The 14667-nt window shown below is 37.6% G+C and overlaps 1 protein-coding gene across 17 annotated transcripts in view; it reads right to left on the bottom strand.

Moving 5' to 3' along the window:
- tmprss7 (transmembrane serine protease 7) overlaps positions 1 to 14667 on the bottom strand; it is a 57870-nt gene that overhangs the window by 16901 nt on the left and 26302 nt on the right. For 14 of the 17 annotated variants that reach the window (XM_069888555.1, XM_069888543.1, XM_069888544.1 and 11 more), the window contains 5 exons: positions 12960 to 13093; positions 11676 to 11788; positions 10917 to 11026; positions 7289 to 7425; positions 3904 to 4011 (listed from right to left, as the gene is read on the bottom strand). In XM_069888555.1, the coding sequence (XP_069744656.1) occupies positions 3904 to 4011; positions 7289 to 7425; positions 10917 to 11026; positions 11676 to 11788; positions 12960 to 13093 (602 nt within the window). The remainder of the gene's footprint in view (positions 1 to 3903; positions 4012 to 7288; positions 7426 to 10916; positions 11027 to 11675; positions 11789 to 12959; positions 13094 to 14667) is intronic. The other 3 variants (XM_069888547.1, XM_069888540.1, XM_069888552.1) reach the window with 3 other exon arrangements.

Raw genomic sequence — 14667 nt, 5'->3', positions numbered from 1 at the left:
CCAATTTGAAAAGCAAATAAAAATACATGCATATATTGGAAATCTAAAATAAAAATAGAGAATGCTAGGAACAGCAACTTAGGCTGCACCTGTAGAAAAAAGTCAACATTTCAGGTCTCAGAAATGCCTTGGCAGCAGGAGAAACAATGCATGCCCTTTCACCGCTTCCCTTCCTATCATTCAGCAACTCACAGCCTTTCCAGGTGAAGCATTGATTCACTTGCACTTTTTCCAGTCTAGTTTTGCTAAATTCATTACTCACAATATGCTCTATTCTGTACTGGAGGAAGCAAACATAGATTGAATGATCACTTTGTGGCAATCAGTCCAGGAGTAACCTGCCATTTTAATTTTTTTTATATAATACTTCACCGTTAACCACATTAGTAACAATATTTACAAATATTCAGCATTAAAATATATATAGTGACATTTTCATTCCCCCCCCCCTTTCCCACCCTCCCCACCCCCTATAACTTAAAGCAAGAAATTAAAGAAAGAATAAATAAACGATAGAACACAAAAGAGAAGAAAAAAATCATGTCGTCCAATATTTCATATTTAATTATTTTCATACTTGTATCTTATCACTTCATGAGATGGAGATATGAAATTGGCAGTTTCTAATAAATTCTATGTATTGTTCCCAAATTTGTTCAAATAGAGCACATTGGTCTTTTAGATTGTAGGTAATTTTTTCTCAGGTTGCTTCCATTTTCCAAGTTATCATTATGCCCTTTTTTCCTGCTGCGAGCGTAATCATAATAAATCTTTTTTTGAAACCTGTCTAATTTTAGACCTAATTCTTTTGCAATTTTAATTCTTCATCCATTCCTACTTTTAAGTATCTGTCTGTGGTCTCCTGAACTGTTACATGAAATGCAATGCAAGCTTGAGGAACAGAACCTCATCTTCTACCTGGACTCATGACAGCCTTCTGGACTCCATATTGAATTTTCACTCTTCCTGTGTGTCATTGTTTTAGCTCAGTTTTTCCTCCCTCCATTGGTATAACTTGGTCTTGCTGGGCATGTCCCATTATCTAGTGTAACCTATTTTTGTCATCCATTTAGAGATGTATCCCTTTGTTCTACTCATCCCAACCCCATCATCTCTGCGTCTTGTTTTCTTTCATTCCCAGTTCTAACAAAGGTTTGGACATGTTTGGAACATTTCACATTCCACAGAGGATGCCTGACCTGCTGGCTATTTCCAGCATTTTCACTTTTTTGTTTCATTCTCAAGATGTTTCAGTTTTATGGTGATTTAGTATTTCCTAGGAAGCACTTTGCTTCACTCTCGTACTGATAATGCAAGGGTTAGTAAGCACAATCTAGCATCAAAGCAAGACTTGTGCCACTGTTGCCTCATTCCAATTTCTCCACCCATGTTGAGATCGTAGCCATCCATATGCATACAAGAGATAGGAGGCAAGTCTTCATTTTTCCCTTCTAAATTGGTCAAGGACTTTGTCAGAGTTGCCAAACCTTTCAGTCTTATCATCTGATTAATTGCTCTTTTGGGGCAGTCCCACTGAACTACAATTTCATTTTCCTGGGATTGCTTTAAAAAAACTCTTCCTTTCTGGTAAGAATAACATTACAAAGACACCCTAATTCAGAAAACCCACCAAAATGTTGGAGGAACTGAGCCGGTCTTTTCAGCATCTATAGGAGACAAAGATATATCGCCGACATTTCGGGCCTGAGCCTTCTTCAAGGAAGAATCAGAAAAGGAGGGGGCCGGATCGATCAGAAAGTCTCAGAATTCAAACAATGAGGGAGGAATCCAGACCAACAAAAAGTAATTCAGGAAACTAGTTTGAGGCAGAGAAATGAGTCACTTTATCAAATTACTGTAATCTCAGTATTTTAGGTCTTTTACACTGAGACATCGATGATGTTACGACAATCACTCCCTCTTAACTGCAAATAAAAGTGCCAAGCTGATTAAATCTTGAATAAAAGCAATGCTGGTTTAAAAAAAAAATCATTTATTCTTGATCATTCTCAGTCACTCTGGGTTTCAAGAAGTCTATGAACATTTTAACCTAGATATACAAAAGACTGCAGGTGCTGAAATTTGGAGTTAAAAATGAACTGCTGGAGGAATGCAGTGGATCAGGCAGCAAACCATGGAAGCAGAAGGATGGTCAGTGTTTTATCATTGATTAATATTGAACTTGGTGAAACTGCTGCCTTTTTATAACACACAATCTAAACTGAGCACAAAAATGTAGGTAGAGTTTTAACAATATAATAAGTGCTAATTATTCCTTATCGTATATTCTGGTATTAAAATTTGATGTTGCAAGAATGAAAATCCCCAAGATATTAATCTTTGAAGCTATAAAAAGTTAACAAGATTTCCTCTTCTGTCTCTTGTTCTGCATTTTATCCAACATCTCAACATGTCAGGAATTTGGCAGAGTGGAAGTCATTAAGGAGGGGAATCATTTTACATTGTTGCAACTTTGCCCAGCACGTAAAAAAAAAATCACTCAGCACTTCATATTACTGCACAGAACAATGATGAAGCAGTGATTTGCTTTTTGATATTTTGGTCATTTCCACAGAGGGATTTCTATTCCATAAACTTCACTTTTTTATTTATAGTTGTTTTTGTGTTAAAATGTACCTAATCAGTACTAAAATGGCTATATATCAAAAATAATGGATAACAAATGACCAAAGGAAATTTGAACCAAGAAAATAGTTTCCTAATTTTCCATGGCTGGAGTTCAAATTGATTTATTTGTTCACCTGTGTCCATTCAAGTTATTCCATTCACCAATACGTGTTGCTAATGTTGGCTCTACTGCTGGAGAAGAGAATTTATTGGTGTCTAACATGATTTAGATTTGCACGTGAAATGTAAAATTTGGGCAGCGTTAGTGCAACACTGTTACAGAACCAGCGATTGGGACTTGCGCTCTCTATGAGGAGTTTGTACATTCTCCCCGCATTTGCGTGTGTTTTCTCCGGGGTGTTTGGTTTCCTCCCAGCCTTCAAAACCTATCGGGGCTGCAAGTCAATTGGAGGCAAGTGGGCGGCACAGGCCCACGGGCCAAAATAGCCTGTTACTGTGCTCTATGTCAATTTAAAAATCCCGAGTTTCAAATATTTTCTACTCTTCATGTCCATGTGCTGGCTGTTAATGTCATGTCGAGAGAAATCAGATATCTGTGACCTCTCAGTGATCAGCAAAAGCGATTGCATCTCTTAGTCAAATTAGACAGAATTATGACAAAATTAAAAGTAGAAGGAATGGATGAGTCCATTCTACAGAAAAATTGAGGGAAAAATAACAGATGAAAAAAGAGAGCAAATTGAAATTTTTTATAGCTCAAATTATTAATAGCTTAGGAAATGAGAATGCATTATTGCAATATTTGTGTTTTTGTGACAACAGAATTAGGAATAATTAGCATTTATTCGATTTTTAAAAGTATACTTGCATGTTTGTCCTCTGTTTAGATTACATTTGTTGTTCGGAAGCATCAGCTTTGTGAAGATCAATATGATTCAATGAAGTCACAGATGGTTGAATGCCATGAACCATGGAGCATAGCAAATCGGCGAGTCAACAACTTTTAGTTATCACTTAAGCATGAATCTCACCTTGTCCAAGTGTAACTGGCATAAAAACAATGAAGGTCATTCAGCTTACTAATTATGTCTGGCCCAATATACACATTTAATTTAATTGTGCATCAATCGCACAGTGAATCTTTTTAAAAATCAATTTTTCCAACAGGGAAAATAGTGTGGCAGCATCACACATCAAAAATCTGCCCAGAGTCAACTGGTATAATTTGCAATCTGCAGCATTTTCCAGGTCTTCAGTCTTAATTTCATAAAGTTCATGCACCTTTAAGGCAAAACATTCTTTGGAGGTACCTACAACAAAATACTTCATCACTTTCGTCAAAGCAGTCATCTGATCCGTCACAACGTTGAGACTGTCGGATGCACAGACCAGTGGAGCAGACATAATATCCATTAGGACAAGCTTTCGAAAAAAAAAAAGAGAATTGAACTCATTTAATCTGCACAATGTTAACATTGTCCTGGAGGGAATAAGCGAAAGAAACAAAATCATTAAAAGAACAAACTCTACCATACATACAAGGTAACTTTGCCATCAAAGTCACATTTTATATGTATCCAACCAAGGAAAATTAATTTTGTCAGAAAATGCATGGTATTTAGATCAGAAACAAATGGTGATAACTTTCAAGTTATGAACTTTAGGTCCTGTCCAAACTATATTTTGTAGGAGAAAAAGGAAGTTCTGTTGCAATTATTTCTTTCGGCTAAAAACTCTTATTCGACAATTATATTCAAATAAAAGTTAAAAAGCAAGGCAAATTCTGAACATTTCTCTAGACAAAGCATAATAGTGTCATTCAATCTGCAATATACAAGCAAACTATCAATTACAGAGATGCCATCTTATTACTTTCAACCTAATAAAAGACTTTTAGTACTGTATAGACAAAATAAAGGACTTTTAGCTAATATTGGACCTTTCACAGTTTCAGCCAGTGCAACTTTTGCTGTGAAGTCACTGTGTGGTAATTTGCACACAGCAGTAACACCAAGATTGTGGTGACCAAGAAATCTGTGGGTCAATAATGCAATTAATTTTCCTTCAAGATAAAGTCATACAAGGTCTGAGAGAGCAGTGACAGCTTTTTTTTAAAGTGTCTGAAAGATATATCTCCGTGTTCATTGGAAGTGTACCCAGTGGTGGATTAACTACCACTCGGACCCTAGGCTGAGCTTTAGTAAGGCCCCCCCCCCCCCTCGCCCCATGGTCCCCACCTTCATCCAATGCTGTGACTGTGGTAAATCACAGAAATGCTGGAGGAACTCAGCCAATCTCGTAGCATCCACAGGAGGTAAAGATACCTTGAAGAAGAGCTCAGGCCCAAAACGTCGGTAATACATCTTTACCTCCTACGGATGCTGCGAGACCAGAGTTCCTCCAGCTTTGTGATTTTACAACTCAATTTTCAAACAAGAGTTTGGCTTCTGCCTTTCGATTTGCTGAGATTTCATTCAAAACAATTTACACATTACACATTTTCTACAACTGTTGCACGAATAATAACAGACCAAATATCCCTGCAGCAGTGAAGGAATGAATTAGGCTTTCATTATTAATAAAACCCAATATATAAAATCACAGTACAACAATGATTAAAAACGTAGACACATTAACGTTCAAACAATTGCTATCAGCTTTGGTTGTATTTTTGAAGAGAAATCACTGATTTAGTTTAATACACAAATCCAACAATTAATTTAATGTCAACTTTTTTTTTTTACTGACCCTTCCAATTTCAATGAAATGTTAGACCAGAGGGTCCGTCCGACTGGGCAGGGAGAGGTCATGTCCCCAGGCCCTGTAGCGCGGGGAAGGGAGAAATCCCTGACTCACAGTTGCATGGAAGCCTTTGAACAAGGGCCTCTGCCCCGTTACCCCTCTACTCCCCAGGGACAGGACAAATGGCCCTAGAACAAAGGTCAGACAAAATTGAATTTTTAAAAAATAACAAAATGATGCACCTGCCAATTCTGAATAATACTATACCGTTTGTTTTGACTTTAATTCACATTATCAATGAGGATCATAGTATATTTTAATAAGCAGTATTAATTTTGGCAGCCAGAGTTCAGTCTGCTCTCTGTTCTTTATCTTCACCAATTTTGCGTAAAACCAATGATTTTGAATTTATTATGTTTGCTGTTTGCTTTGAGTTAGGCATAAAGCAATGGCTTTTTTATGGGGAATGACTGGAAGTGAGCAGGATGCTTCAGGTTTTGTGTGTGGTTTCGTGTCCTAGTAAGTCCTTTCTCCAAAAGGCAGTTACAATGCTCAATTTCCTTCAGCTTTGGCACTTTGTGTTTACTCAGTCCTGTCCAATATATATTCTGCATCGTGGCCTTTTTGATCTATCCATTAAAGATGCTATGCCTGGAAATGGACTGGATTAAATTCTGCGCGGAAGAGTCAAAGACTGCTTGGAGAAGTGTTCACTGTGGATTCACCTCTCTGCCGCAACACCTCTTGCCCTTTCCATTTCCTCATCACTGATCATTTATACAAAAGTCCAAAGAGCCAGCCTTGGACAGTTCCATCCAAGATGTGCTTCAACAGATGGACCCCCTTACCTTCTGGGCCCCTAGACTTTAGCCTACTCAGACTAATGGTTAATCCTGGCCAACTTCCTGGGATTATGGTGGGTGCTTGTTGAGGGATACGATAACTGAAAGAGCAGTTGACTTGCTTTTACCACTGGGCTGTGGATCATTACTACAAATGATCTACAGGTGGATAGTCTAGAGGACATGAGTGACACTTTGAATGTTCCTATAGATTTGGTTGTGAGGTCTCTGAGGAAAAAAATTAAAGCCAATAAATCAAAGGCTAGTGTGTACACAAATTCTGAAGCTTCTGGAAACTGTTAGGGATTAGAAAAGTGAACAAAACTCACAGATAACATCCAAATGCATTACAACATTTTCAAGAATTTAATATATTTCAGTAAGATTACTTCATGTTTATTTAAACTTGAGACTAAAGTGGCTTACTACTTTACACTAAATTCTACTCAATGTTTCCTCACAGAACAAAGCTCACCACCCAGAAATTCAATCTAATGAACCATCTGCATTGCCAATACAACCCAAGTTAAGAAAACCAAACATCATTCAGGGTGATACCAACAAAGCAAGACTTCCTTACAACTATAGTTCAACCCACTTGCAAAGCAAAAAAAATTACAAATGCTGGAAATCTGAAACAAAAATAGCTCAGGTAGCATGCGTTTAATTTTCTTTTACTCATGCATGAATGTGCAAACCCCTCCGAATCACAATATTGGCTCATGTTACATTTTGCAAAAAAAAAGTTTTACATTTTTACCCTTCTTGGTAAAGTGGATAATTTCACATTTAGCATGTAATAGCCCAAATGCCATCTTTTTGTCACAACATTGAGCTGTCTGCCAGATCAGAGAGATTGCTCATACATGTCCCGAAGCAGGGTCTCAATCTGAAATGACAATTCCTTTGCAGGCATAAATGCTCTTCCCTTCAAGTAGTTTATTTTTGTTAATGTTTTGCTCTAGATTTCAGTGTCTGAATTTTCCTACATCTCCACTTAATTCTTGATCCTTCATACAATTACATTTGCGTGGTTTTTTTAAAACTTCAACACAGTAAAAGAGCTAATCAGGCTGTGCACATTTATTTTTAAAAATTAGTAAGAACATACTTACGTTGACTGATGTTGTAGCTGCTGTATTCAGCCAGAAATGCCTTGCTTGATTGTTTTCCACTGCACTGGAATGTGATACTAACCAGGAAGTTAGTTACGTGGAATACTGTTTGGTGATCTATTTGATAACCACAGTACCTTTATGTAAATGATAAATTGCAATTACCCAAACAATAAACAATCAAAAATTTCAACATTCTATTTACATTTGGTGCTGTATCTTGGACAGGGTGAAGTATGTTTTAATTCTTTTCTTTCTCTTTGGCTTGGCTTCGCGGACGAAGATTTATGGAGGGGGTAAAAAGTCCACGTCAGCTGCTAATTAGTAGCCAACTAAATTAACATTTCATCAGATGCAAGGATCGACAATGAGATAGACAACAGACTCGCCAAGGCAAATAGCACCTTTGGAAGACTACACAAAAGAGTCTGGAAAAACAACCAACTGAAAAACCTCACAAAGATAAGCGTATACAGAGCCGTTGTCATACCCACACTCCTGTTCGGCTCCGAATCATGGGTCCTCTACCGGCACCACCTACGGCTCCTAGAACGCTTCCACCAGTGTTGTCTCCGCTCCATCCTCAACATCCATTGGAGCGCTTTCATCCCTAACGTCGAAGTACTCGAGATGGCAGAGGTCGACAGCATCGAGTCCACGCTGCTGAAGATCCAGCTGCGCTGGATGGGTCACGTCTCCAGAATGGAGGACCATCGCCTTCCCAAGATCGTGTTATATGGCGAGCTCTCCACTGGCCACCGTGACAGAGGTGCACCAAAGAAAAGGTACAAGGTCTGCCTAAAGAAATCTCTTGGTGCCTGCCACATTGACCACCGCCAGTGGGCTGATAACGCCTCAAACCGCGCATCTTGGCGCCTCACAGTTTGGCGGGCAGCAACCTCCTTTGAAGAAGACCGCAGAGCCCACCTCACTGACAAAAGGCAAAGGAGGAAAAACCCAACACCCAACCCCAACCCACCAATTTTCCCCTGCAACTGCTGCAACCGTGTCTGCCTGTCCCGCATCGGACTTGTCAGCCACAAACGAGCCTGCAGCTGACGTGGTCTTTCTACCCCCTCCATAAATCTTCGTCCGCGAAGCCAAGCCAAAGAAAAAAAAATTAAACTCAAGTAACTGAACACTTAACTCCCCAAAACCTGTCCGCCATCGACAAGGCTCAAGTCAGGAGTGTGATGGAATATTCTCCACTTGCTTGGACGAGTACAACTTCAACAAAATTCAAGAAGTTTAACACAATACAGGACATAGCAGCATGTTTGATAGGCACCCCATCCACAACCATTCACTCAATATACCAGTGACACACATCACAATAGTTTGTACCATCTACAGAGTACACTGAACTGAGGCAACACACCAAGACTTCTTGGATTGCACTGAATGTGCCCATGACCTCTACCAGCTAGGACAAGGACAGCATGGGAACACTGCTACCTGGAATTCACTAGTCAAGCCACACATCATCCCCACTTGGAAATGTATCACTGTTCATTCACCATGGCTGGGTCAGAATCCTGGAACTCACTCCATTGTAGATTCACCTCAGGATTGCAATGCTTCAAGTTCTCCATCAACAGGAATTTATAGGCCGATGAGCCTCACAATAATGGTAAGATAGAGAAGATTTACACATATTTGGAAAGGTGTTGTCACATTAGGGAAAGTATGGCTTTGTGACGGGCAAATCTTGATTTACAAATTTGATTAAGCCTTTTTCAGGAAGTGATAAAGGCAGTTGATGCATGTATGGTATTGGATGTTGTTCTATGAACTTTAGTAAGGTCTATCATGGTAGGTTGATCCAAAAGGTTCAGATGAATGGGATCCAATGTAAATTAATAGCTTGGATTCAGAATTGGCCGACTCATAGAAGACAGTAGTGGTGGAATTATTATTCTGGCTGGAGCGCCATGGACAGTAGTGTTCTACAGGAATCAGTATTGGGGACACAAATGACTTGCATGAAAACTAGGTGAGTTAGCAAGTTTGCAGATTACACAAAAATCAGTGAAGTTTTAGACAATGTAGAGGGTTATCAAAAGATACAAAAGGGTATGGTCAGAAAAATGACAGACGGAGTTTAATCTAGACAAGTGTAAGGTGTTGCTTCTTGTGAAGTTAAATGTACGGGGATCACAGATAGTTAATAGCAGGGCTTCTAAAACTACTAGTATGCAGATGGATTCAGGACCATTGAACCTTGAAAGTGGCCATGCATGTCAATAAGGTAGAAAATAAGTTGTTTGGTATGCAAGCTTCATTGACTAGGAAATTGAATTTAAAGGACATCATGTTGCCCCACTGCAGGTAAGATGTGGATACTTTGGAAAAGATATGGAAGAGATTTACCAGAATGATGCCTGGATTAGAGGATACGAGCTATAAAGAGAGGGTAAGCAAATTTGTGTTGTTTTCTCTGGAGCCATGAAGGCTGAGGAGACCAGATATGTTTAAATAATTATTTTAATTTTGAGATCCAGCATGATAACAGGGCCTTCCTGCTTACATGCTGCCCAAATATACCCATGTGACCAATTAACCTATTAACCCCATATATCTTTGGAACAGTGGAGAAAACCGGAGCACCAAGAGGAAACCCATACAAACCCAGGGAGAATGTACAAACTCTATATTCATACACAGTGGAGGATTTGAACCTGGGCCTCTGGTGCTGTGTAATAACTTTAAGGTAACCACAGCACAAACCATAATTATGAGAAGTATTGATCGAGGAGACAATCAGAATCTTTTATCCCAGAGTAATCTAGAGGACATGCATTTAAGATGGAGGGGGGGGGGGGGGGGTGTGCAGTTTAAAGGAGGTGTGTAGGATATTTTTTTCTCCCAACCACTGAGTGATAGGTGCCTGGAACGGGTTGTCAGGAAAAGAGGTGAAGATAGATATAATAGTAGAACTTAAGAGGCTATCAAATAGCTAAGAATATGCAAGGAATAGATGGGTATGTATCATGCATAAACAGCAGAGGTTTGGATTAATTTAGGCACCCGATTTGGAGAAGGCTCGTCGACTGAAGGGCCTTTTTCTGTTCTACACTGTTTCATGTTCTCAAAGACAATTATCAATGGACAATTAAATGCTCAGCCTGCAAACAATGAATTTTGTGACATGTTTTGCACTGAAAATAGAAAATAAAGCTTCTTTTTAGAAATGTAGGAGCATCAAAGATTGAGATGGGTGAAGAGAAAAGATGTATTTCATTTGGCAGCGAAATAAATAACTCAGTGGGAATAGAATTAAAGTTAAAGGGTTAGAAGGGAAGGGGTTTCGCCAAAATGATTGTGGATATATTGTGCTCAATGACTGAAAGGGGAATGGAAGCAGAATTCCTCAAAGTGCCAGATCTGCTGTAATCTACAAATCTGCAGATGACAGTATCATGAGCTTTAAAAGCTTCTTTAGCCAACATAGACACAAAGCCAACTAGCTTCTTCCCATGTCATAAATTGGTTTGAAATCTGATATATTCCTTGACTTCTAATATTTTTGTAATGTGCTAACACTGAAATAATAATATAAAAAAGCAAATAAAAATTAACTTGGTTATTCTTTTACATAAATGGAATGGAAATAATAAAAAGTACATACATTTTTTCATTTATTTTCCACCAGCCATGATCACAACCTTCAAGTCCTTTTTCTTTCAAGGTGTAGTTGTGAAATTTCAATGCTAATCCAAAAGAAGGTGCAGAAATCTGCTAAAACCAAAAACACAGTAGGCTTATAAGCATTGAAAATTGACCCATCAGCCAATAAAGTTCAAAGCCAGGCAAATAGCATCTGCACTTTTGTGCCTCTGAACGAACTGTTTATTGGATCCAATTTTCTTGATATCCTTTTAGCTTTTGTACTTTTTCATGTTTATTTCCTTTTCAAAAGTTATTGAAAGAAATATTCTCTTTTTGCCATTTTTTCACCTCATATACCACACTTCCAATGTGACAAAAGTAACTTTAATAATAGAAAATTAGATAGATGAAATAAAACGACCTAATTGAAAGACACACTGAGTAATTAAAACAAGAGTTAATATACAATATTTATTTGTTTTGTTCCTTTGTTACCATTGCAATAAGACTTGTTTCAGTCAAAGAATATGTCTGAAACTCATTTAACACAAGAAAATATGTTCTCACAATTTGTTCCATGGAAGTTTTGTTAGCTTCAATAAAAATTTTTTCAAAATAGTAGTCACAAATACAAAATTTTGCCATTTGTCGACCTGCATTAATTTTAGTTTGAAGTGATAAATCAATGATGTGCCGAATTAAGCACAAAACTTGCAAGCATTTGAAGTTAGATTACAAAAATAGTAAAATGTATTTTTTTTTTTAAATCAAAATTTACCTTAAATATCCATGTAGAACTACATTTTAGAGGGTAATAACTTGGATAATATGGACTGGTTATATTTCCCTCAAATCTCATTCCATCTGTTGAAAGTATTGTGCTTTCAAATTCTGAGGAAAAACAAAAAATTATTAATGGTTTGACCAGAACTTTTTTTCGAAAAGATTCTTCGCTGTCCACATTTTATTTGCATTCTCATAGCTTGTTTCAACATGTTAGTGAGATCATTTGATTTCAAACCAAGCTTGCTGAAGTCACTTATTTTGCACTACCTGTGGTGCTCAAGGATAAGCCGACATGCCTGGACAGCGTACAAAACTATTTATTATATTGTATTGTATTCTGGTAAAGCATTTAATTAAAAAACTCAAGTGGCAATAGCTAGAAAATGTATTGCTATAACTTAGAAGTCGCATATTTATTTGGGAATGGATAGATGGCATGCAGAAATTAGGAGTTGTATTCCACTTAAGAAAATTACATAATTTAAGAGATAAATATCAAATATTTTGGAAAATATGGTGGCCATATTTACAAAATGTGGGTATTAATATTTAAATGACATTATGAAAGGAAATGTGAAGTACCCTGTTGTGGTTCTCTTGACCTGTTCTTTTTTCTTGCATTTGAAGGGGGTTTCTTCTATTGTACGTATATATGCCGCACATATATGCCGCATATATATGCCGCATGCACACACGTGTATACACATGTGTATGCATATGTATATATGTATATGCATGTGTATATACATATGCGTGTGTGTATATATGTATATGCATGTGTATATACCCCACCTCACTGACAAAAGGCAAAGGAGGAAAAACCCAACACCCAACCCCAACCAACCAATTTTCCCCTGCAACCGCTGCAACCGTGTCTGCCTGTCCCGCATCGGACTGGTCAGCCACAAACGAGCCTGCAGCTGACGTGGACTTTTACCCCCTCCATAAATCTTCGTCCGCGAAGCCAAGACAAAGAAAGATATACGTGTATACACACACACACATATATATACGTATATACACACAAATACATACACAAATACACACATATAGACACAAATACATACACACAAGATATCAATTTAGCTTATATAGCTTAGGTTTAATTAGAAATATGAATAAAATAATCATATTAGTATTAAATTATGATTTATGCTGCAAAGTCTTGACAATGTGAACTAGAAAAGGAGTATGTGTTTTGAGGTTTTAATAACTTTCAGAGCTTTAAGAAATTGAATAGTTACAATGCAGTATGTAACCCTACTGTACAACTTACTTTCTTTGGGAATTGCTTCAAAATATCCCTTTATTTCTTTATTTCCATGCACCCTGAGGGATTTGAACGATAGAAACATGCCGTTGTCAGTAGATACAAAAGAAACGGGGAAAGAACCAAAGGGTTCACAGGCTCTGGAATAAAAAGTTAATACTGACATAAACAAATTTAACTATTAATCCATAAGTAAGACACAACAGATTGCATGACTTATAATATACATGTTATATTAAACTGAATCTGAATTGAGTGTGTGGTACATCATTTGATGTGTTATGGGTCAGGATTTATGCCATAGAGAAAAAGACAACAAAAAGCCAAAAAGAGAATTATATTTTCCCATTGCTATGAATGTACAATTAGTATCTTAACAGTGACTAAACTATTTTTTTTTTTTAAATTGGGCCCTACTTTAAATAACTAGTTCTTCTGTTCAGAATATCCTTTCTCTGATGCTTTGTTTGTTGATAGGTCCTTTCAACCCAATTAGCTTCAAACCTCACGTTCATCACTATTTAATTCCAATATCAATCTGGAGCCCACATCTTTATCCATCTTTACCTACTGTACGATTTTTCAAACCTGCACCTCTCTGGCCTTCTGACTACCACAATCCACAAAATCCATTTCATCATTCATATACTGACCTCTGCAAGATTCACTCGCTCCATACATTTATGACCCATATCAGTTGCCTGCTTTAAACATCATTATTTTTAAATTCATATAATCTTTTTGAATTAATTTATAAGCTTACTCCACCCATTGTTGGAAACCACTTTCAAGTTCATAATCTATGTGTGATTTCCAGTTCCCCGAATTGGTCAGTCTATCCTCTCTTCAATCACCATTTCATTGGTGACTTTGTTGAAATAATCTCACCTCCTCTTCTTTAGGCTGTAGACTTCTCACTCTACCTTTAAATGTTCCAGTAATCCCATGCTCTTGACAAAGCCATAATTCAGTTTTCTCACAAAGGTTCCTTGTCCATTTTCACATTTTCTCGGGGCATTGTTCTACATCACACATGTCAAACTCAGGCCCATGGGCCAAATTTGGCCCGTGATATAATTATATTAGGCCCACAAGATCATATCAAATATGTATTAGAGCTGGCCTGCTGGCTGCCGCGCCAGTACAGCGCATGCACAGCTAATACTACAAATCCCAGAATGCTTTGCAAATGTGTTGGAGCCGGCCCGTCAGCCCGCTAATTGCCCCCACCTCCTCTCTTTACATTCATTAGCATCTGCCCAACTCACATGTAATAAACCCCTTACCAAAAAATGGCCAAACCAAAGACAGAAAACAGGACCTTTCAAGACAGGTGGGAGGCAAACTCTGACCCCAGAGTTTGATGAACTTGCATCTAAGAAGAGATGCCAAGTATCTGGTTTAGACCCAGATGCATCAGAGTAAATCACAGTGGAGCAAGCGAAGCTTGGATTAATATTTTCTTTGGTTAACTTTGGACTGTTCATAGTTGAAAGATTGGATTTTCATTGAAGCAAGTTGTTATTTTCTTGACTTGTTGGTTTGTGAAAAAAAAATACATTTAAAAGGAGCTTAAAGACTATAGAGAAATATTATTTATTGAATATTTTATTTCTCATTTGTTAATGCTTCTTCTGGAAAGAGTTTAACCAAAACTATTATTAAACATTTATTTTAATAAGAAAAAGTTTAACATTACATATGTTGAAAGAAG

Source organism: Narcine bancroftii, chromosome 7 (genome assembly GCF_036971445.1).
Source record: "Narcine bancroftii isolate sNarBan1 chromosome 7, sNarBan1.hap1, whole genome shotgun sequence".
Classification (NCBI taxonomy): domain Eukaryota; kingdom Metazoa; phylum Chordata; class Chondrichthyes; order Torpediniformes; family Narcinidae; genus Narcine; species Narcine bancroftii.
The sequence above is the reverse complement of the archived record's forward strand: the minus strand, read 5'-3'. Positions and strand labels throughout refer to the sequence as shown.